At 46.1% G+C, this 24861-nt stretch overlaps 1 protein-coding gene and 1 pseudogene across 3 annotated transcripts in view; one reads left to right on the top strand and one right to left on the bottom strand.

Annotated features, from left to right (window-relative positions):
* The window catches only part of Fam171a1 (family with sequence similarity 171 member A1), a 132080-nt gene that overhangs the window by 54351 nt on the left and 52868 nt on the right, over positions 1 to 24861 (bottom strand). For all 3 annotated transcript variants that reach the window (XM_045135025.1, XM_045135024.1, XM_045135026.1), the window contains exon 2: positions 1203 to 1430. Coding sequence is in view for 2 of the 3 variants with exons in the window: in XM_045135024.1 (XP_044990959.1) it covers positions 1203 to 1430 (228 nt within the window). In the remaining variant the exon portion in view is untranslated. The remainder of the gene's footprint in view (positions 1 to 1202; positions 1431 to 24861) is intronic.
* LOC101608724 lies at positions 11710 to 12166 on the top strand (annotated as a pseudogene).

Below are 24861 nucleotides of genomic sequence, written 5' to 3'. Positions count from 1 at the left end.
GGTGTCTCCAAAGCAATGAAAGCAAGTACACCCCACACTGTTACCATCAACCCCAACCCCAATACTTGTTCCTCTCCTGACCTCCACCTAAGAAACCTCTGCCTAGAATTTGTCTGTCTTTGGAGAATCCTGATCAACGTGGCTGTGTGATGGCAACTGCTTCCATGGTTGGCTTCCTAAGCGAACTAGACACTTTGCAGGTAACATCCATGGCTCTGGGCCTGTACTTTCAGCCCCCAAGGCAAAGCTTGGCACGCGCTAGGCATTTAACAAATGCAAAGTGGAATTTTGTGAACATGAGTGGGTGCTGGGGCACTGGGAGGCAGAGGAACAGCTTCCAGGTGTGGTCATGTGTCCTCAGGGATGGCAGAGCGCCTCGGGGAGCATGCTGTACTGAGGGGTAGAGCGGGGCAGTGAGACTGGTATTTTGCCAGACACTGCCCTCAGTGCTACCCACCATGTTGTGGGTGCTTGCATTTGTGTTAACAAATTCTTAGTCAGAACCACTGAGTCGGGTAGTCCTGGCTGTTTTTCAGGGTTTGGCATGGAAGTGTGAAGACCTTGGCCACACAGTGGAAGAAAGAGCTGGGCCAGGTGGTTTTCAAAGAGGACACTTCCCCCGCCACCCAGCAGCGTATCTCAACTGGGTCTCAACTTGCCACTCACTAATCTTCATGTTGACGGATAATGTGGTCCAGGCACTAGACAGAGATTGGGGAAAGGAGACAGAGCATCACTGTAGCTGCTCCCCACCTGTTCTGTCAAAACCTGTATTTATGGCAGACACTGTCCTTTCTCCTGGTGGAAGTCATACTGCTTTCACAGGGCGACTGGTAGGAAGTGGGAAAGAAAATGGTCCTTTAATACCCTCCCAGTGCTTTGGATGTCCTTGCAATTAGGCCTCTGTGTACCAGCCACAGAAGAGGGTTCAGGAAGTAAATGGGGTGCTGCATGCATATGCTGAGCCAGAGCTCACCCATGAAGTGGAATGTTGGGGGAATGAGCAGACACACAAAAGCTTTTGACCCTGTGCATGGACACCACACCTGACCCCCGTGCCTCCACAGAGCAGGGCCCCGGCCCGTAAGGGGCTGACCCGCAGATTTTCCTGACTGCCTGACTCCTGCCTGTCAAGCTGTTTCTATGTCTGATGCCATCACTGCTCACTCACAGCACACGGCTTGTTCAGCAGAAGAACTCACCAGGCAACCGGACTGGCTTCCATGGGGCAGAGTTTGGCACGTAGGCGTGTTTCGTGGCTGTGACAACCAACTGGTTACCCAGCTTATAATGAAACTTGATGAAGGCGACCCCGTCAGTCCCCGATGTGCCAGAGGCGACAGAGACCTGGTTGGCGAAGATCTCAATGAGTGCATCTGCAATGGGCTGGTGGGTGCTGGCGTCACTGATGTGCACCTTCAGCGTCACCTCTGGAAACAGAGAACCCACGTTAGCACTGACAGCAGCTTGTGGGGGGATGGGACAAGAAGCTTAAGGCTACATGCTCTATGTGGGTATTTATGACAAAGACATTTCTCCTTCTTTAAAAAACATTTTTTTTCCAAAAGCATTTACTTATTTATTTATTTATGAGAGAAAGAGGGAGACAGAGGGAGAGAGAATGGGCACGCCAGGGCCTCCAGCCACTGCAAACGAACTCCAGACGCGTGCGCCCCCTTGTACATCTGGCTAACGTGGGTCCTGGGGAATCTAACCTGGGTCCTTTGGCTTTGCAGACAAATGCCTTAACTGCTAAGCCATCCCTCCAGCCCTAAAACCATTTTTGTTGACAATGCTCGTACATGTAATTTGATCATGTTCTCCTCTCCCAACCTCCTTCACTGAACTCCTTCTTTATAACTGCTTCCTCTTCTACAGTGATGTCTCTCCTGCCCGCGCCTACTCTATCTATCATCCACAATGAAATGCTGACGGCCCCACATTGTGCAGGCCTGGTACACGTAATGCCAGGTGCTGTGCGTTCACGAATGTAACGGTCACTGCCTGTCTGGAAGACAAGAGTTCCAAAACATTCCTCCCTTTCCTCTGGCTGTTAACGTTCTATCTCCACTTCAGCAATGTTCCCCGAGCTTTGGAGGACATGGTAGAGATGCCTCATTCAGTACTGAGCACTCAACAGTTACTGATTCTCAGCACCTGAGGATTTTTCAGTCTTTGCGGCAGTCACCACCATCTTCCAAAATAAGCTGCTGTCAGTAAAGGTGCGATGAACACTAATCTGTGGGCATAACCACAAACACTTAGGGGACAATTTGATGGGAACAAATTGCCCATTTGGCCAAACAAGAGTAGTTGCTCCCCACTGGGGCTGATGATCTTCCTAGCCTAGGTTTCTGAATAAGTTTTCATTACCAAGCATGAATTTTCTCTCACGGAGTGAGCCTCAAATCTAGTCAGAGAGCAGTAGCAGTTTGAATCAGATGTCTCCCACAAGCTCATGTAACTTGAGTGTTTGGTCCCAGTTGGCGGCATTATGGGAGGCGGAGTCTTGCTCGCGGAGGTGTGTCCCTGGGGGCGGACTCTGAAGTTTATTAACCCCAGCCTGCCAGTGCTAGCTGGCTCACCTCTTGCTGACGTCCACTTGCTGTGATGTCCAACCTCCGCTCTGCCATGCGTTCCCCTGCACCATGGAACTCCCCCTCAAGACTATGAGCCAAAATAAACTCTGTCCTCCCATCAGCTGCTTTTTAAAAAAATTTTAATTTATTTATTTGAGAGTGACAGACAGAGAGAGAGAAAGAGGCAGATAGAGAGAGAGAGAATGGGCGCGCCAGGGCTTCCAGCCACTGCAAACGAACTCCAGACGCGTGCGCCCCCTTGTGTATCTGGCTAACATGGGACCTGGGGAACCGAGCCTCGAACCGGGGTCCTTAGGCTTCACAGGCAAGCGCTTAACCGCTAAACCATCTCTCCAGCCCCCATCAGCTGCTTTTGGTTGGGTATTTTTGTCCCAGCAACAGGACCGTTACTACAAGGCCTATAACAGTCAAGGTATTTTCTTCTTAATAGTCTCTTTTTACCTCACATAGTTTCCTGTTTCTTCCAAAACCCACTGCTTATTTTGAATTGCTCTCCTCTTTACTCCTTTCTGCTCATGCCAACAAACTGAGAGGCAAATGCTGCCCTTCGACCATGCTGGAAAACAGTACGGGATCTTCCGCCTTTCTTAGCATTGCTGGCCAACAGCCCGCTGTGTTTGGGCTGCTGCTGCTGAAGGGACATGCTGGATCGTGAGACTTGCGGCTTTGCTCTGCAAAAGTCCTGGCAAATGTGAACATAAGCGACAGGACTGAAGACTACACCAAACAGCAGTCACAGACATCTCTTAAAGGGGTGACTCAAGGGCTGGAGAGATGGCTTAGCGGTTAAGCGCTTGCCTGTGAAGCCTAAGGACCCCGGTTTGAGGCTCAGTTCCCCAGGTCCCACGTTAGCCAGATGCACAAGGGGGCGCACACATCTGGAGTTCGTTTGCAGAGGCTGGAAGCCCTGGTGCGCCCATTCTCTCTCTCTCCCTCTATCTGTCTTTCTCTCTGTGTCTGTCGCTCTCAAATAAATAAAAAATTTAAAAAAAAAGGGGGGGGTAACTCAAGGAATGGGGTAAGAGGAAGTTTGCGGAATACAAAAATAAAAGCACACCGTTGAAAAGACATTTGAAGTCAAGTTCATATTGGCAAAAAAGCAGATCATGAAGGCATGCACTAGGCATCCCAATTGAAAAAATTAAAATGCATGTGTAATTTCCCTTTGCCAGGCAAGGACAAAGCAAGCAATGTGAGGAGACAGCACGCGTGAGGACTGAGGGCAGGAAACGGTCACGATTCCCACCGAAACGAGTGAGATGGGGAGGCTGGGCAAGTAGGCCAGACGATGCTCTTCTAACGAGCAAGCGAACAGGACTGTTCTTTGCTAAGGGCTGGGGCAAGCCACACAGGTTTTAAACAGGAAGCAGAAGCCAAGTTCATATCATAGAAACCACGGATCGGGTGAAGAACATACTGGGAGAGAGGCAAGCCTGCCGAAGGAGCCCCAGTTCGGGGCCTCTGCCCTGGCCAAGGAAGGGGTGGTGCCCTCTCACTCGAGCCCCGTGGTGGGCCTCAGGCACAGGAGGCCATCCCAGAACGGTGGAGACCAAGGTGGAAGTGGCTCGTGCACTGATCAGCCTCCCGCCTGTGGGAGGGAGTGGCTGGTGCCTGGGACCTATGCCCGCCCGCCAGCCCTGGCACGGCCTGTAGTGCTGATGTGGAGCCTTGGGATAAGGAGTGGGTTAGGGATAGCAAGTGGCCCGGGACGTGCTGGTGCCCACGCTGTGTGAGCCAGGCTCTGTCGCGGTCAGCTTCACTCCGCTGGGGCAAATGCTCAAGCAGACACAGTATATGGGAGGAAGGGATTTATTTCAAACTTACAGATCCAGAAGGAGTTCCACCAATGGCAGAAACTGCTCTTCTCCACAGAATCAAATAGAGAGAAGCAAGAGAAACAAGCGAAAACACTACACCAACACCAGCAGACAGCGAAACCCCAAACCCAAACTGCTTTATCCCCCACACCTTCGGGCCAGAATCAGCTCTGCCCCAGTGACATGGTCCTTCCAACAGGCTGCTGGAGACTGAAGCGGGAAGTTTAACCTTAATTAAAAAAAAAATACATGGGGCAATTGGGAAAGATATACTCAAACTACCCTAGGCTCCATGGAGTCACCTCGGTGAACTGCTGCGCGGGGTGGGGTGTGCAGGAGCTGGGAACAAGGGTGAAGGGGAGGGTCTGCTTGACGTCTTTGAATTTGCAGCTGCCAAGGACTGGCCATGTGGCGCTGGGCAAGCTGTCCTATGTGCTAGGTATTACTCTCCTCATGTGTAAACGTAGGGGGACAATAATGCAGAGCTCAACCTGGGGGAGCAGCAGCAGCAGCCACTAGCTTTGCCTTCCACCGTGCTGGTGATAGTCTGCACGGCAGAGTAAGTGTCAACACGAGCCAGCGTCCTTTGGTTACACCAGTCACCACCCTTGTCGCTGTCCTGGAAGATGGCAGCCCCAGAGAAGGAAGCATAAAGGAGAAGCATGGAGCAGAGAAGGAAGGGTATAAAGTTACCAAACACAGGGGCACTGAGACATTCTACCCAGGACGTGTTTCTACCTTTATGTCCAAAGTTCTGGGGCCAGGGTGAAGCTCAGGGATGGACTGTGGGCCTAGCTTAGGTAAGGCCCCAAGTTCAATTCTCAGCATCAAAACAAGGTGGGGGAAACAATCTTGTCCTGAACTGGGGTACCACAAACAGTAGCCTTTTTTTTTGGTTCAAGAACCTCGGTCTTGGTAACTAGACAAGACAACTTAGTAACTGGGTGTCTCATGCCACTAACTCAACCTTTCAATGCTGCAAATTCCAGTTAGTCAATCCTTTTTTTAAATTTTTTTTTCCCATACTGATTTAATAAATTTCTTGAGCAGATAAATCTTAGAACACAGCTGAAGAATTCCAAGCCTAGAACCTGGGATAGAGCTCAGTGGTACAGAGCCTGCACAGCATGCAGAAAACCACTGAGTTCAATCCCAGCACTGTCCCAAACCCCAAAGAATCCTAGGTCTATGTACTGCAGGTGAATGCCAAGTAAGTCCCTCAAAATCTTTTACAAAGAAGAAAAATGTCACTACAGAAACTGAACTGGGACACTTTATACTATAAGAGGAGAAAACCAGTATCACAAAATAGAAGGATAAAATCCACATTAGGAAAATCTGGAATGTGATATAAAAAAGGTGTTTAGTCAATACATCAATCTCAGCAGCGTTAAATTCATGAATACAGGCTCTTTCCTACATATATAGTTTCTTATTTACTTGGTCTTCCTTGTCCCCAAGAAGTATGCTAAACTATAATACAAACTAACTCAGTTTTCATTAATATGCACGTCAAAAATGCTCTAGAAGGGGTTGGGGGGATGGCTTAGTGGTTACGGCACACAGCCAAAGGACTCAGGTTTGAGTCCCTAGTAACCATGTAAGCCAGGTGCACAAGGGGGCACATGCATCTGGAATTCCTTTGCAGCAGCTAGAGGCCCTGGTGTACCCATTTTCTCCCCCCTCTCTCTCTGTCAAATAAAAATATTAAAAAAAATGCTCTAGAAGTACGCAAGTGGAAGGACTTTGTCAGGCAACACTGGTGATTTATGTAATTTTATGGTAATGTAACATTTACTAACAATTGGGATTAAAGGTTCCAACTCCTCATGTATGCTGAGAATGCAGAAACCATTGAGATGTGGCTTCATGAGCAGAGAAAGAGGGAGTTCATGCCTATCCTCCTCCGAGTCTGTCAATTGGCTCTCCTCTAGCTTGGGAAGCTTCCTTTGAGCTCTGCTATAACATACTGGGAAGAGACCCCTTGGCACCTCCCTTGGTGTGACAGGGCAGGGGAAAATGCCATTGTGAGTGGGTAATTACAGACCACTGGGTGTCGTTTTTATGAGTTCTTCTTTTTCCGTGAGGTTGCCGGGTTAACATCTTTAGAGGGTAACAGTGCCTTGAATTACGCTGCGTGTTCAGTGGAAGTGAAAAGCGTCCCTACCAACAGGTGGGGCTCTGCGTGCGGGCAGTGCTCTCCCTCTGTAGATCGAAGGAGGACGGCCTGGATGGGGCCCCAGACTGAACCCTGCACTAAGGCATTCCATGTTCCTTTGTTGGTCTGTGACAGCTTAGGGATTCTGGTCAGCTGGACACCTGATTTCTAAACTGAAATTGGGACTTTTTACTCCATAGCCCACATCTATCTCCATCACTAGGCTCTGCTGATTTTGATGCCAAAAGACACATGTGCAGGGAAGACTTCCTTTTTGCATCCTTGTTAACACTGCCCTACTCCAGGAACTTTCTATCCACCACCCAGACTGCTGCTCGGCCTCCTTGCAAAAACTGCCCCACCTTCAGCCCTGCACCCCCAAGTCCTACTGATGTGGGAGGGGGCCATCTCAAATGCCAAACTGAACCACAGCCTTTTAATGTCCCTCACTTCCTACATCAAGGGTCAGTAAATGCAGGCCAGTTCTCAGGCCAAATTATCCAAATGCTGCCTTTTTAAAAATATGTGTGTGTGCGTGTGCCCGAGTGTGCCTGCAGGCCAGAAGTCAACACTGGGTGCTGTTCCCAAAGGCCCAGAGCTCACTAACTGGGCTGGACTGGCTGGTCAATGAGCCCCAAGGGTATTACGTCTCCACCTCGCCAGTGCAGGGACTCCAGCGTGAGCCGCCATGCTAAGCATTTTCATGTGGGTTCTGCAAGCCAAGCTCTGCTCCCCATGGTGGCACCGCAAACACTTTGCAAGCAGAGCTACCTCCCCTGCCCACGCTGCTTTCTGAGCAGCCCGTGGACTAAGGGTAATAACTCCGACATTTCCAAACGCCTGGAGAAATACCAAAGGGTTAGCACTTGGTGTCTCTGAAAATGATCTAGAATTTAAGTTTCAGTGTTCATACAATTTTACTGGAACACAGCCACAAGTTATGGCTTTTTGTTTACTTATTTCATATTCAGTATTCTTTAAAAGAATGGTATTGAAACTCATTTCAAAAGTACTCATCAATTCAGGCAACTAATGAACTGTAATTAATCAGAATATATTTATTTTCAGCTATGAGACCTTAGTATCACATTAAGACCTCTGGGGGACTTAAAAAAAAGAAGACAAACATATATGGCTGGTGGTTTCAAAATGAATTAGTTTTTTTGAGGAGGAAGACATTCGTGTCAGAGTGTGAAAAGGACAAATCTGGGGAGGAGAGAGTTAAAAAAAACACGTAGCAAAGAAGGAGATGCTGAGATTTTAAGTGTGCAAACAAAATCCTCAAAGGTCTGAAAACATCTATGCACGTGGGGGTGACAGAGAGCAGACTTACACGGGGTGTCGGGATGTGGCTCTCTGGAAATTCTCTGCACGCACACTGGCCATGACTATGGGACTGTGAAGGTTAGCGGGAAGTCCTTCCTGTGAGCGGGGAGGTGACAGCCGAGGGCGACACCTGAGGGGCTGGTAGCAAGGACAGGTGGGTCTTTGTGGATAACTGGGGATGTTTTACAGCAGCCTTCTTCCATTTGAGGAATACCCGATTTCCCAGATTCCTCTGCAGCCAAGATGGAGAAGGGCCAGACGCTGGCCTGCCAGTCCGATGTCCTCATGCTACCTTTGATCTGGAAGAGCGGCAGAAAGCAGCAGGTTCTTTTTCTCACCAAAGGGACCACAGAGGAGGCACCTGGACTGCGGACAGCAGAAGTGCCATGGGACTGTTGAGGCTTTGAGTGCTGTCCTTCCTGAAGTTTTGTTGCCATCCAAAAGCTTTACTGAACGTCCTTCTCGTTGCCCCTGCTGGCGGGGACAGCGTGGTTTGCTCGCCCAGATCCTGAACCACTTGGCACGCATTCACAGGGAGCTGCACCTGCTGGCGCCCTTCCTGCCCCGGGCCTTCCTTCTCAGTACCCGCCTGCGTTCTGCCTGTCTGCTGGGGGTGGGGGACCCTGCGGATGGAAGCTCGGGCTGCTTCTTGTCATACAGCCTTACACAGTGAATTGCTTAGTCAGGAAGTCAGCCATCGCCGCCAGCCCAGTCTCCGATTTTCATCAGCCGGGGGCACAGGCAGGAAGAGGGCAGCAGGAACGCGGGGTTCCTCCCCTGCCACGATTCACAACCCCACTGCTCCTGGCAAGCATGAGGCATTTGACTCTGGGCACAAGCTAGTCCATTTTAAATAGTACAAAGAGCATCTGCTTTGTGGGCAGAAAACTAAACATTATCTTCTAGCCCGGCATTATCTTCTAGTCATTTCCTTTCTGACTGCTACAGATTTAGAACTAAATGCAACAAGGCTGTTTCAAATTGTTGGCTTGGGAGAAGCCACCTCTAAGTGGCATGTTAAGAGCCAACATAATTGCAGGGCAAAGAGGACTGAATTATGGTAAATAATCCCTAGGTATATGACAGACTCCCCCAGTCTAGATTTGATTAAACTGCTCGAGGACATGAACAGGCAGTGTTTAAAGAATGCCTGTTTTTTTTTCCCTCTCTACTTCCGTTATCTTTAAATAATGTATATTCCTTCTTTCCTATAAGGACAGGAGGCATTTATTTTATAACATCGCATTTAAACAACAAAACACCCTCCACTGCTCTCTTAAAAAAATCATGTGTTGGTGCGCTGGAGAGATGACTCACTGGTTAAGTGAGATGACTCACTTGCTTGCAAAGCCTATGGACCCAGGTTTGATTCTCCAGTACCCACGTAAAACCAGATGAAGCAGGTGGCACATGCATCTGGAGTTCGTCTGCAGCAGCTAGAGGCCCTGGCATGCCCATTCTCTCTCTCTGGTTCTCTCTCTCTCAAGTAAATAATAAATATTTTTTTAAAAACCCCATGTGCTGAAGAGAGCTCAGTGGTTAAGGTGCTTGCCTGCAGAGCCTAATGAGCCAGGTTTGATTCCCCAGTACCCACATAAAGCCAGATGCACAAAGTAGCACCTACAACTGGAGTTTGTTTGCAGTAGCTAGAGGCCCTGCCATGCCCATTCTCTCTCTCCCCTTGCAAATTATATATATAAACATCGTGTGCTATTGGCTGAGTCATGCCCATCATACCCACTAGGGCTCAGGAAACATTGCAGAGGAGGTTGGGGAAAGAACATGGTTCTGCTCTCACTTCTAGCCAGAAGACTTCCTCAAAACTCATTTATTTTCTACTCAAGTAGAAAATAAGAACATCTGTTGAAAGCTTAACACCAAAGGTAATTTCTACCATGTCCTCCAAGGCTCAGGGCACACTGTGGAGCCCTGTCCACCTGATACGAGCTCATTGGTGCCTTCATGACCCATGATGGCTACTGATACCCCGACAACACCCTCATGGTTCTGAGCTCATCAACTCTGTGGCATGGGGAGTGGAGGAGGATAAATAGAATGAGACAAGAGGACAGAGAAGGGACATGTTGAAAGAGGAGGGTTCTCAGGGGACGTGGGACAGGGGAGAGGGGATCAAAAAGGATAAAGGGCTGAGAACATGGTTAAATTACTGTATGTTCATATATTAAAGTTTTTAATAAAATGTAAAACAAACAAACAAAATCATGAGCTAACGTGGAACGTTCCAGAACACAAAGCCTTTGTGGTTTTTATCGGGAGCAGAACTACAACAGTGCTCCCCTGCTTTGTGCACAGTTGACACTCCTCTGGTCACCCTCCTTAGCAGGAAGGCGGAGTGTGCGCACTGACTTTCTTGGTGGTGGTTGCTTCTGCGCAGCTTTTGGCCCGTCTGGGTGGTCCGCTTCCCTGGACTACTTTCTCCAGTTGGCCTTGGCTGCTGGACTTCACTTTTCCTTCCCCTTAAGATTTTGGAGCTGACGGTTTGCACAGCACCCCATCCTAGTGGAGACCCTGACATCGTCTGAGTTGGGCCTGGGCCTGGTGGGAAGCCCATTTCCACTCTACAGACCAAGCACAGGCTCTAAGTCAAGCTGCCTGGCTGGAGTTCCTGGGGCGGCCAAACACCAGCGGGAAAGAAGGTCACTGTACTTATCCCATGGCACTGTGATTAGATACATTTAACCCCAATTTAAGGGAGTTACAATGACTTTCATCTCTTGACTAAAACAGTAAAAGGTCACTTAAAAATGTTTTTGAAGGTCTCAGGGGAGTTTATTTTTAAAATGTTACCAGACCTTTGCTTTAAAAGATGGGAGCCTCATGTTACTAGAATGTCACCACTGGCGTGTGCACTGAACACACAGGACCATCAAAAATCAGTCCTTAAGCTGGGTGTGGTGACACATGTCTTTAACCCCAGCACTTGGGAAGCAGAGGTAGGAGGAACGCTATGAGTTTGAGGCCACCCTGACATTACATAGTGAATTCCAGGTCAGCCTGGGCTACAGTGAGACCCTACCTCAAAAAAAAAAAAAAAAGAAAAGAAAAGAAAAAATCAGTTCTAGTATCCTTTTTATTCATTTGTTTTCTTTCTTTTATAAACATAAAAGGCCAATTTGACTGTCCCATAATTTATTATATATGTTACATAATTTCATATACTGTACATGTACCTTACATTGTTCAGTTTTATCTTTTAAACTTAGTTTTTTTTAAATTTTCAAATTGTAATGAATCACGTCATCGATTAAAATTACATATATACTTGGAGCTGGGGAGATGACTCAGCAGTTAAAGGCATTTGCTCATAAAGTCTGCCAACCCCGGGGCCAATTCCCTACTACACAAATAAAGCCACACGTACCAGGTGGGGCATGCCTCTGCAGTTTGTTTGCAGTGGCAGGAGGCCCTGGTAGCCCTATTCTCTCTCTTTTCCCTCAAATAAACAAACAGATTAAAAAAATAAAGTATCAATGTCATAATTCAAGAAAAAGGAACTTACATATATACTTTAAAGACATATATTGTATACTGCATATTACATAATAGACTATGGAACTGGGCATGGTGGTGCACACCTGTAATCGCAGCACCTGGGAGGCTGCTGCAAGGGGATCATAGTTTTGAGATCAGGACGGGCTACAGTGCGGGTGTAAGCTAAACAGCAATAACCTGTCTCAAGAATTACGCTACATGGTTTCGGCGGAGGCAACCATCTTGCTCTTGCTGTGCGGTGTTCGAGGACCCCCCCCCCCCCCCCGCCCTTCCCCACTTCACATTTACCAACAGCATGAATCAAGAAAAGTCAGCCAAACTTTGGGCTCAGGACCGGATGGGAGCAAGGGACAGAGAACGAAGAAGGTGGTACATGGAACGGCCACAGCGGCCTGCAGAGTGCTCTGGAAAGGCTGGCTGTAAGTAACACGCTGGCCTTGAAGAGGTGACCAAGATGGAGGATGACGGGACAGTTATTCATTTCAGCAGTCCCGAAGTCTTCCCTCTACGCGAGTACCTTTGCAAGCACTGGTCACGCAGAAGCCAAACCAATTACAGAAATGCTTCCTGGAAGATTAAGTCAGCCTGGGGCCGACAGCTCAACAAGCCTTAGACAGTTAGCTGAACAGTTCTCACTGTTGCAAGTGTCGGATTGCAAACTCCCCAAGCCAGAGGACATTGATGAAGAGGATGATGATGTTCCAGATCTCACAGAAAATTTTCATGAAGCCTCGAAGAATGAGGCCAATTAAGTATCTTTTCTGTGGTTTTGGAAGCTGGTACAGACTAGATGAACGACCAGCTATGTGGACCCAAAGCTTTATAGACACAGGGAACATCCACTATTACTAGCTCAGTGATATGGATATTTTGTGTATTAATTATGCTGCTTGTTCAGCATTTTCTTGGTCATTTGATGTTTGCATTTTGCACTTCCTCCCAGAGTCTTTGCTTTTAGCCAAAATATGAAGTGGTGATGCAGCTTGAGGGTATTTTGGTTTCTGAATCTTTTGTTGTGGTTTTTGGGGGGGATGGGATGTTCTTGGTGTTCGTATGTATGTATAGGTGTGCGTGTGAGTGTGTGTGCATACGGTGGAGAGCAAATTAGAAAACAGCTCTATTTATCATCTTCCTTCCCCCAGTAGAAATAAAACAAATCTTTACATTTGTTCTTTTTTTTTTTTAAGAATGCACTAGTCTAAAGTGAGTATCTGATTTCATATTTAAGGTGATTCTTGACTATTGGAGATTGGTTTTAACTGGCATGGTTAACTGTCATTTTTTTTTAATACTTCTCACTGGAAACTGTCCTGAGGCACTTCTTGTCCACCGGAGTTTCTCTCCCCACCTTCTTCCTAGTGCTTCTGTTAGCCTCTCTTCTCCCCCAAGGGGCCCAGTCGGCCGTTCTTCCTCATCTCCTGCCTAGCTGGAGCAAGATGTTCCCATGTAGAGTTGAGCGAGTGCCTACTCCCTGCTTTTGTAAGATTTTAGTTCTTTATCTTGAGGAACAGGTCCATCTTTAACAATTTATTCCTCCTCATTTTATACTTTGGGTAGGCTTCAAACTGGAATAGCTAGCGTGTGCTTGCTAAACAACGACGCCGGCCTTGTTCTGTGTCCTAGCTGTTCTGGGTCACAGGGACAAGAATGCTGCTTTTTCAGCAAGGCCGAAATTCAGAAGCCCCTTCTGAACGAGAAGAACTGGGGCCACAGGCCTCCCCTAGCGTCAGTGAGCCTTCTGTGAAATGGTCCTTGCCCCGGGAGGGTTTCTTCAGTCGTTCTCCTGCTCTTGGCCTTGAACCTACCTCTGAGTTAGAGCTCATTAGTGATGACAGCTGCTCACGACACCCTCCTGCATATTTGGAATAATGCTTTGGGGGAGCAATATAAAACACAGTATTTATTTTCTTTTTTAAGGTCCTTTCAGAGACTTGGAGGGAAGTTGGATTCATTCACTCATATTTTCTCTTGCTGTTTGATGAAAGCTTACCTTTTGCATATCAGCATTGATTATAGACAGACAATATTTTAGGGTAAGAGTTTAAAGTCTGTCCTTTCCTGGCCCGTCACTGAGCTGACTGCAGCTTAACCTCGTGGCATGCCAACTTGTTTCAAGCTAGTGACCTTCCCTTCCCAGCTGGTACGAGATCAACAGCCCAGGGAGAGCTACAGAGAGGAAGGCAATGATGCCCTTGTGTTTTATTTTTCTAGCCAAACATTTTCAGCTTTTATTTTAAATTTGTTGATTATTTTCCTGTTATGTTTTATATATTACATGGACTTAACAAAATAATGTCAATAAAACAATAGTACAAAAGAAATAATTATGCTACATATTATTGCATTAATTAATGTTATAAATTAATATATCATTTGATATAACTGATATATCCTAGGATTGCCTTACAATCAAATCCTAGTTTTACTAGGAGCATGTGGTGACCTCTGTGCATGCATGGTTCTATAAGCAGTACTTGACCGGATGATCCATGAAGGTCAAATTACTGATCTGATATCCCAAAGAGGGTGGACAATATGGGCACACTTCGGAGATGACTTTCTAGGCTCTAGAACCACCCTGCTATTCTCCACATAGACACCTTTTTGCTTTTGATGGTACACAGGGCTGCCCTAAACCCTTCCATTGATGTGAGGCTGCGATGTCTGGTGGAGAATTCTTACCTCTGCTGGCTTTATTTTAAAATGCGTTCTTTAATGTTCATCAAAGAATTGCAATTTCTATATGACTATTTGACTCTCTACTCATTTGAAAACTATGTAAAAGACAAATTTGTGGCTACAGCCCTTGGGAATTAAAATCCCGTTTTGTGCCTTTTAGTATCCCAACATCTCTGGGACTCAACTCACACTGTGACCCTCAGGAAGAGGCAGTGATGTGGTAGGGAAAGAACACTGGAAGAGGAAGAGCCCTGAGCAGGCAGCCGGTGACTATTACTGACACTCTCTAGTTCCCCTTCCCCTTTGGTGAGCTGTGAACCATGGTGTCACTGCAGCCCAGCCCAGCATGGACCTCACGGTGATATTCCTGCCTCTGCCTCCTGAGTGCTGGGGTTGCAGGTATGGCCACTGGGTCCAGTGATAGGCTTTGGGAGCTTTTTCTTCCCACCATAGTCTTGACAGGGTTGGCACAATGTAGTCTCTCTTCAGCCTCCCCTTCTCTCCACGCCTCTGGTGCATGCCCTCTGGCTTGGGAAAAATACCAGAATTTCTCACAACAATCAAACCATGGGTTCCTCTCCCTCCCCTCCCTGCGTAAGAAACTTGTATGAGACCGAATTGATGATCATTCTAATAAGCAGTACTTTTTTTTTTTTTGTCGAGGTACAGTCTCACTCTAGCCCAGGCTGACCTGGAATTCATTATGGAGTCTCAGGGTGGCCTCGGAATCACCAGCAATCCTCCTACCTCTGCCTCCTGGGTGCTGGGATTAAAGGTGTGCGCCATCACGCCCGGCTATAAGCAGTACTTTTAATCAACTTGTCCAGAATGTTAAAGTGCACAGTCATGAATATCCATCTGAAGTACACTGGTCACACACGCAACTGTTTTTGTTAAGTGTCAGGACACCTTCCTCCTCTCCCACTAAACCCTCCATAATGGAAATAGAATATAAGCAACCTGCTTCAACTTTTGGGTAAGGATCCTGTAGAGTTTCTCTGTTCACTGACAGAGTTCAAAAGCAGAAAGTCATAGTGTTATATCACCCATGGCACACAGTGAAGTTTCCTGCGGCTGCTTTCACATGTAAGCTCTGCTAGCAGAACAAGTTTAATGTAACTACATTCTTGCAATGAGCCAAGGGATCATTTAGGTAACTATCTCAGGGTAATTTCGGATCTACTGCTAGACTTACTTCAGTGTACAATTTATATACACAACCATGTATTCACAAGCAAAATTAATGAAAGAATGTTCCTATGGTCTCACCTAAACCAATCATCTCATCAGATATACATCAGACAGAAAAAAATAAAAAACCCAAAGCTATTCTAATTTATATGTAGTATGAGGAAGAAGACACAGCTTCAAAGTAATAAATATGATTCCTTACTGTGGCAAACACTTTTGAAATAAAAGAATGTGATTGGTCAAAAGAAGAGCTGAAGCAGTTTTGAATACCAAATGTGGTGTTAAACATAGGAAAAGAGAAAAAGAAAAGCTCTGCACAGAACTTTTCTATGAAGGTCAATGCATGGCCATAAGCCTCGTTTTGTCAGGTAGGGTAAACTCTGGAAAATGACAATACGTGCAGCTGTAAATGCAGGCAGTGAGCTTCCTAAGCTTTCCACAGTGCCCTGCATTGCTGACCCTGCACTCCCGAATGAGCGAACGTGGGTGACACGGCACAGTGGAACCAGAGGAACACAAGTATTTATTAAGAAACAGTGACTTGCTGGGCGTGGTGGCGCACGCCTTTAATCCCAGCACTTGGGAGGCAGAGGTAGCAGGATTGCCATGAGTTCAAGGCTACCCTGAGACTCCATAGTGAATTCAGGTCAGCCTGGGCTAGAATGAGACCCTACCTCAAAAAACCAAAAAAAAAAAAAAAAAAAAAAAAGAAACAGTGACTTAAGCCAGGGCATGGGGGGGAGGGGGTTGGAATTGGCTCACACCTTTAATCCCAGCATTTAGGAGGCAGAGGTAGGAGGATCACCATGAATTCAAGGCCACCCTGAGACTACATAGTGAATTCCAGGTCAGCCTGAGCTAGAGTGACACCCTACCTCAAAAAAACAAAACGAAAAACAAACAAACAAACAAATAGTGACTTGGTGTTTTAAAATTTCCATAAAGGCACGAATTCCCTTGATGAGATTAAGAAGACTCTAGCAACTGCTATGTTAATGAGCAATATTAAGCATGTCTGTAAATTAGTGTGTACACCTTAGCTAAGCTTCAAACATCTGCTGGAAGATGCTAGTGCAATGGTTGCCAAGGCAACCTGGTGGGGAGAAAATTCTGTGTGTTATCTGTGGCTGTTTCCAGATCTACCTATGTCTATGGATTTATAACAACGTGCTTTTGTAACCTTTCTTTTCTTTGTTATTTTACTTTTTTGGTTTTGGTTCTTTTGAGGTAGGGTCTTGCTCTTGCTCTAGCCCAGGCTGACCTGGAATTCACTATGCATTCACTATATATTCACTATGCAGTCTCAGGGTGGCCTCAAACTCACAGCGATCCTCCTACCTCTACCTCCCAAGTGCTGGGACTAAAGGGGTGTGCCACCATGCCTGGGCTATGTGGATTTTTTTTTTTTGTATCGGGTAATAACAAGAACAAAATTACAAAGCATTTACTTTGAATAAAGCCTCAAGCTTGGGTGATATGACAATGCTGACTTTAGCAAGTGTGTTCTCCCTGTGGGAAGGGGTCGGGTAGAAAGACTAAGCAAGTGGCAGCAGCAAGGAAACTGACTCATTCATTGCTGTTAGAATCTAAAAACATGGGGAAAAGGAAGAGCTGGAGCGGCTGCTGGGAGGCTGTGAATGACCCAAGTGTGTGGAGCTCCCTGGCACTTGAAATCCTGTGAGAGGCGGTTAAGGGCCCAAAGCAGCTAAGAGTGGTCAATGCAGTGATTACACCCACGCGCTGATCTTTTCCCAGAAGTGAAGCTGCTGAGCCAGCTACAGCGAGCTCATGTGTTTCAGATGAAGCTCAAGTATTTTAGGGTGCTTTGGGGGGCCTGCTTAGGAAGACTGTTGGCTCTTCAGGGGTCTGGACCGGCGTGCACTGCGTGGCCACGTATGATGGATCACAGATGCTTGCACTGTGGGTCTGGGTTAACATGGGTTCTGGGGGCCTGAACTCAGGTTCACTGTGCTTGTGCATTGAAGTACTTTACCCACTGAGCCCTCATTTGGCCTCTTCTGTGTCCTTGTGAGAATAAGGGCTCAGGGACCCAGCGATACTGGGTCTTCTCTAATTGCTATAAGCACTGTATGATTTATCAAAGCACTGTTAAGTGTATTAATTTCCAAGAAAGTCAGAATCTCAGGCTATCGATGGATTTTTTTTGTTCTGTTTTGTTTTTCCAGGGTAGGCTCTCACTTTAGTCCAGGCTGACCTGGAATTAATTACCTATGTAGTCTCAGGGTGGCCTCGAACTCTTGGTGATCCTCCTACCTCTACCTCCCGAGTGCTAGGATTAAAGGTGTGCACCATCACGCCTGGCAATAGACTTTTTTTTGTTTTTATTTATTTATTTGAGAATGACAGCCAGAGAGAGAAAGAGGCAGAGAGATAGAGAATGGGTGCACCAGGGCCTCCAGCCACTGCAAATGAACTCCAGATGCATGCACCCTATTGTGCTTACGTGAGTCCTGGGGAATCGAGCCTTGAACTGGAGTCCTTAGGCTGCACAGGCAAATGCTTAACCATTAAGCCAATAGATGGTAGTTTTTAAAATTATTTATTTATTTGGGAGACAGAGACACAGACAGAATAGGTGTGCCAAGGTCTCTAGCAACTGCAAATGAACTCCAGACTCATGCACTACCTTGTCCTTCTGGCTTTACATGGGTACTGGGGAATCAAACCTAGGTCCTTGGGCCTTGTGTGCTGAGCTATCTCTCCAGCCCAGTGTAGACAGGTTTTTAAAAGATTTATTTTTATTTATTTATTTGAGACAGAGGGAGCGAGAGAGAGTGAGAATGGGCGCGCCAGGGCCTCTAGCCACTGCAAACAAACTCCAGGTGCATGTGCCAACACGTGCATCTGGCTTACGTGGGACCTGGAGAAATGGACGGGGGTCCTTAGGCTTTGTAGGCAAGCGCCTAACTGCTAATCTCTCTCTCCAGCCCTAGACAGTTTTGGATAGCCACTGAACATGCAAGGAATCACACCAGCTATGGTGGGGAACCAGGAAAGCAGGCTGGGGCCTAGGAGGAGGGGCCTGGGAGCCAGAGAAACAAACAGAAACGAGAAGGATCCAAGTGTTAGCTGATCCCTTGTTGTTTATGAAGGTCCTTCTTCTTAACCAGTAGATTTTTCAAATGCTAAAAAGCACTGCCAGGGATGGCCAAGCTTGTCCTTTCCGCCTGGCAAATTCTGACCACTCCGGCTTCTCATGCCATGCTTACTCCCACCTGCCAGCCACCCTGCTCCACTTGCTTAACACGTTGTTCCAGAATGTTCCACAGAGGTCCAGCCTTTCCCACAGAACAACAGAGAGAAGCAGAACCCCGGGGTTTTGCCCTCCAGGGATAAGTACTTGGTTTTCGAAGCACTGATGGTTTTAAATCGCAAGCACTGCAAAGCCACACTAAAGTCACGTGAGCAACAAGTGGAATATCCAAATAATTTGCTAATCAGGTGACCAGTTGCTAGTCATCTGGCATTCAAAATCGTACTTTAGTCAAATACGGCTCTGTCTTGTGCATCTGTCTAAACAAATTCTGTATTAATGGGAAGGCACCAGAGACGGTGCTTATTCCTACAACTTACATAACCTCACACTGTCCTGATTAACAGCAACATTTATGAAATCCAATTGTCAGGAGTTTGCTAAGAAACACATCTTTTCCCAACCCAACTGAAATTTCCTGCTTTGTCTGTGGGGGAAGTCTATTAGAAACAGGAAAGTACTGTTTCTGATTATTTCTTCCATAATGAACACCAATGTACAATACTTTCCACCCACTCAGTTTAAGTTCATAGAACAGTTCTTGGTTTGTGCCAAGTGAATTAACTTCTCACCTTTTAACCTTCATTGCTCATGTCCTGGCCACAATGTCAATAAAGGGATTTCATTTTCCTCTCTGACCTTGAAAAATAAGAGTTTTTCCTATATAACAGAGTCATTCTCCCACATGGTAGCACAGAAGGTTTGCTGTAGCCTTTCTTATGCTTGGAAATCATGGCTATTTTTAGGTTTCCTTCACAAAGGCATGATTACACGTCTGTCAAATAAGTCAAAGATACATGTTGTACACTTGGTAACTGTTTGGCTCAGACCAATAACTAAGAAATAAGGAAAGTTTGCGGGCCAATATTAAGTCCCTGAGAGAGTCCAATGGCCAAATACAGACAGAAAAGTCTACATGTGAAAGAGATTAAAATGAAATCAAGGGGCAAACAGCTTTGAACCAGTGCTCCGTGAGCAGGAGCCACAAGAAGACAGGCTCAAGGTCAGTTCCTGGGGTGGACAGTGTGCCTTGCCCTGGGCCATGAACCCCAAGACCCTGGGAGTAGGAAGAAGTTGGGGAGGTGTCAGAACCTTCAACCCACTGGGAAGAAACAAAGTAGACAGGGCAGGGAACAAAAGCCTTTATTCTTGTGACAGCAGAACATCACTGGAGATCTTTAAATAAGGGAGAGGAGTGATTAATCCTGCAGCACTCTGCAAGGGAGACCTAGCAGGTGACTGTGGGCCAAAGGGGTAATGAGAGGTAAGAGCTGAGGAGCAGCCCTGGGAGCTCCTTAAGTTGATACCAGCAGCGTGGACGTTAACGTGCAGAGGAGCGACCTAAGCTGCGCATAGCCCCGTGTGACAATAATACATCACAGGGAGCGGCTGCGGGCCTGACTGTACAGTTCTTGACAAGACCGGCTCTTAGCTTAGAAACAAAGTTTCAGAAGAACTTAATTCAGAATATTTTAAAATATAGCTTTGGGTTTTTATTTTTATTTTTTATTTTTTTTCTGGTGCCAGGGATTGAATTCCGAGCGCTGGAGTCCTAGGCAGGTGCTACCACTGAGCTACACCACTAGATCACATCACACACTTCAGCGTGAGCGTCTCGCTGAGACGGAGAGCAATGGCATGTTGGGTTCTTCTTTGAAAAAGTCACATTAAAATATTAGAATAGCTGGGCGTGGTGGCGCACGCCTTTAATCCCAGCACTCGGGAGGCAGAGGTAGGAGGATCGCCGTGAGTTCGAGGCCACCCTGAGACCACATAGTGAATTCCAGGTCAGCCTGAGCCAGAGTGAGACCCTACCTCGAAAAACAACAACAACAACAACAAAAAATATTAGAATAGTGCAGAGGAACCCTGTTTAATTCATCTTGTCACTGATATTAGCTCATTTGGAACCACTTGTTTTGATGTTTTAGGATCTGATGCTCCTCGGCTGGCCCATCCAGTACAGGGAGGGGACTCAAGGACGATGACCTCAAATATCAGGCAGGCAGTGCAGCAAACCACACTCCCAGGGAATCAGAGGTTACTTCTGGATTCCATTTCTTCTGCTGCATTAGCTCATAGCCACCTTCTCATAGAGAATAAACCCAGCCCACACCCAGCAAGGCTAACACGCCTGCCAGATCAGGCTCCTCCGAGCCAGGCCACATCACGCCACAGGCCCTTTCAAGAACACAGCAGCTCTGGAGTGAGCCATGGGACACTCTCTAGCGCTCTGGGTCACATATCTTTGTGGGTGCAGAAATTAACTTAGATCCAGCATACTGTCAAAATGCTCTCTACTGGGTGACCTCATTTCCTGCTTCCATGTGCTGGCCCAAGAGCACAAGGCTGACCCCATGCTCAAGGGGGTCAATACTGCGACTTTTTTTTCCAGGAAACTATGACTCAGCACCAACTCCCAACGTCCCCCTTGTTTGTGTGGTGCTAATGATGACATTCATGGCCATATGGAGGCTGAACCATGACCTTGGTGTAATCCATACAGGATTCTGACAAGCTCAGCTAATGGGCCCAGCCAAGTTAAATTGTGAAGATTTCATGTGGTTGTGAGGAAGACTCTAAATTATATTTATCACCATAAAAATGTGATTATCCTTCTAATACTGTGATGTTTCCTTTCCAGTCAACCAGCCTATAAATATATATAGTGTGGGGAAATGAAGACTTTTACTTTTCATTCTTCAGAAATAGTAAACATTTGGGCTATTCTCATGTTGTCCTTCTTCATGTGCAATTATTTCCAAAGTAGTGATTGTCACATCTATAATGTGGATTATAATCCACATGGAGTACATTATACCTGGCTTCCAAGTATGCAATCAGAATATGCAGGGTTTTCTTAGGAGGGATGTGAATTCTAATGCCAGAAATCAATACAGCTACCCCATTATGAAAATTAATAAATGTGAGAGTAGAGGTGTTCCAGAGGAAGTCTTGTAATAAGACAAACATCTGCTAACATTTAGTTTTAAACACAGGTTTTTCTTTGTTTATGGCTAATCTTTTTAAAAATTTATTATGTGTTTGCAAACAGAGTGAAAAAGAAAATATGGGCATACCAGGGCCTCCTGCAAACAAACTCCAGATGCATGCACCACTTTGTGCATCTGGCTTTACATGGGCACTGGAGAATTGAACCCTGGGGACATCAGGCTTTCAAGCAAAGCCTCTTAACCACTGAGACATATCCCCCGCCCCAAAGTAGAACACTAAAAAAAGTTTATTATCATTTATTTATTTATTTATTACACACGGGGGGGGGGAGGTGGGGGAGAAGGAGAGAGAGAGAAAGAATGAATGGGGAGGCCAGGGCCTCCAGCCATTACAAACAAACTCCAGATGCATGTGCCCCCATGTACATCTGGCTTACATAGCCACTACAAAATTGAACCTTGGCTGTCAGGTTTCGCAGGCAAGCATCTTAACTGCTAAGCCATCTCTACAGCCCTAACCATATTTTTATTTGAAAGGAGAAAGAGAGCGAGCGAGTGAGAGCCAAGAGTGAGTTAGAGAGAAAATGGGCATTCCAGGGCCTCCAGCTGCCATGTTGCGCACCTGGCTTTATGTCGGTACTAGGGAATCAAACCCAGCTCATTAGGCTTTTCAGGCAAGCGCTTTAACCACTGAGCAACCTCTTCTGCCCAGTAGAACATTTTTAAAGACTGATATGGACAAGCTCAGATATGCAATCCTGACAAAGCCTACTGTGATTAGCACTTCCATAAGTAACTGAGTTTTTCAATTAAAAAAACGAATACAGGAAATGAAATGGCTCAGTGGATAAATCACTTGCTACTTAAGTTGGAGTACCCAAGTTCAGATCTCTAAAGCTCACATGAAAGTGAGCAGCCATGGGAAGCTTCTGTAACCTCAGCATGCTAATGGTGAGACAGAGCAGACACAGTTTCCTGGGATCCCTAGGAGCAGCTGGCCTGGAGATGCAGTAGTGACATCAGTGAACGACAGCAAGAAAGAGACCCTGCCTCAACTAGATGGAAGGAAAGGACTGACCCCCAAAAGCTGCCCTCTGACCTCCACATGGTATGTTGTGGCATGTGTGTACCCACACTCACATATATGAACACACACACATCACACATACATATCAAAAATTTTAACAAAAGCAAATATAACTGAAATGTGAACAGGCTCTCCTTTTTGCAAACCTGGTTCTACTTTATACTTTGAACATTCCATTTTCTTGCTCATTTCTTATTATTATGTAATGAGTGAGCAAAAAACTTAATGGCCATGAATAACTTACATATGAGGAAAATACAAATTAGAAGTGAGCATAAATAAAGTGTATCTTACTTTTAATACATGTTAACTGAAATAGCCAGTAAATAAGATAAACATTTGCTCACAATTGATAATTTAAAAGCTACCTCCAGCACACTCAGTCTTTATAGACCTGACTGAGAATACTCTCCACATTGAAAATGAGACTCTCAATGATATGCGACTGAATCCACAAAGAAAACCAAATACTTGGCGGTTAAAAAAAAAAAAAAGTACTTACACCTTGCTTGCTTTAGGAAACGTTTCCTATGTCTTCTGCATGCAAAAACAAATTACTAAATTTTCATTAACACAGTGGAGTGCTGTGAATATATGAATGTAGAAAACTTTCAGTGGCCGTCAAATTATTTTTGCTTAATACTTAGGTAAACCTTCAATTAGGAGAGAACATATGCTAGCTCAATTTTCTTTTTCTGAGGACTTGGGGATGGACCTAAGACCTTGTATATGCTAGGCAAGCACTCGACTGCTGATCTATATCTCTAGAAAATTTAACTTTATTATTTTATTTATTTACTTTTTTTAGGTAGGGTCTCCCTCTAGCCCAGGCTGACCTGGAACTCACTATGTAGTCTCATGGTGGCCTCGAACTCATGGTGATCCTCCTACGTCTGCCTCCCGAGTGCTGGGATTAAAGGCGTGCGCCACCACACACGGCTGAAAATTTAACTTTAAACCCTAACTTATAACTTTGACAGATCTCTGGGTCGCAAAACCAGACCAGCTTGACAGCAAAAGAGAATTGGGTTTAACTAAGCAATGAGGCTTGATAATTAAATTTTCTTTCTGGATCTGAAAGACTAAATATGTAAAAGAATGGCTAGTTTTTAATTTCTGTTGAGATGCCTGCTTGGGCAGGGGTGAACGTGAATTAAGGGAAAGTTCTGGTGAGGAAGGAATTTGGTAGGTAAAATGCAAATAAAATTGACTTAAAAGAACAACTAGGTCTAAGATATTATAGTTTCCAAATAGCTATGACTCTGGGATCTCTTATAAAATCGTTTTATTTTGCATGTGCATGCATGTTTGTGTGTGTGTATACGCACATGTATTTGTGTGTGTGGGAAGGGATGGGCTAGAGGTTGAGGTCGGCTGTTTTCTTGATCACACTTCTCTTTTTTTTTACCAAGGCAGCGTCTCTCCCTTGAGCCCAGAGCTTGCTGACTCAGCTAGTCTAGCTAGCCAGCTCCTCCTGCCTCTGCCACCTCAGTGCTGTGATTACAGGTGCCCATCACCAAGCCTGGCATTTATGTGGGTTTGGAGGATCCAAACTCAGTCCTTACGCTTACGTGGAAAGTGCTTTGCTCACTGAGGCCACCATGCCCCTGAGCCAATCTTAACAATAATCATCTGACACAGACCCAGTCATGTTCTTGGTGTGTGTTCCAGGGAAGGATGACCTAGAAAGGCTAAAACTTCTGAAAAATGGCTAAGCTGAGCTCCAAGCTGGCCTGGTGTTGGGATCTACTGTGTGTTCACAGAAGAAAGGGCACACTGACTGGTTTTGGCCTGAGCTAGCGCTGAAGAGCCAGTATGGTCTCCTCTCACCCCAGCTTGGTTCATTTCACAGGCCTGTACGCCCAGCTTCCCAACTGGTGGGACTTTGAAACAGAGCTCTCTCTTGCATGCAGATCCCCAGTGTCCAAAGTCCTTTCCCTTTCCACCTCCCTGTTCCAATCACCAGCCTTGGGGTCCTAGGGAAAGAGGTTCCATTTCCTTCCCTTGAAGGCTCCAAGGAAAATAGGAGAACTGTTCCACAAAACCTCAGCTGTCCTCTGCTCCAGCCCTTTTCCTTGTGTGGAACAAGCTGTCACTTCTAGCTGCTTCCCACAGACATGAAGAATGGTGCCCAAAGAGGGATCGACCAAGGGAGGAAGAGATGCGCCAGGAAGCTAAGGACACTGCCCCACATGTGCGCGTTGCCTGATGGCTTACAGAGAGCATTTATATGCATTACATCATTTGATCATCTACTTCTAT

The sequence above is a fragment of the Jaculus jaculus genome, chromosome 15 (assembly GCF_020740685.1).
Source record: "Jaculus jaculus isolate mJacJac1 chromosome 15, mJacJac1.mat.Y.cur, whole genome shotgun sequence".
In the NCBI taxonomy this organism is placed as follows: domain Eukaryota; kingdom Metazoa; phylum Chordata; class Mammalia; order Rodentia; family Dipodidae; genus Jaculus; species Jaculus jaculus.
Note: the sequence above shows the minus strand (reverse complement) of the source record. Positions and strands in the feature narration are given on the sequence as shown.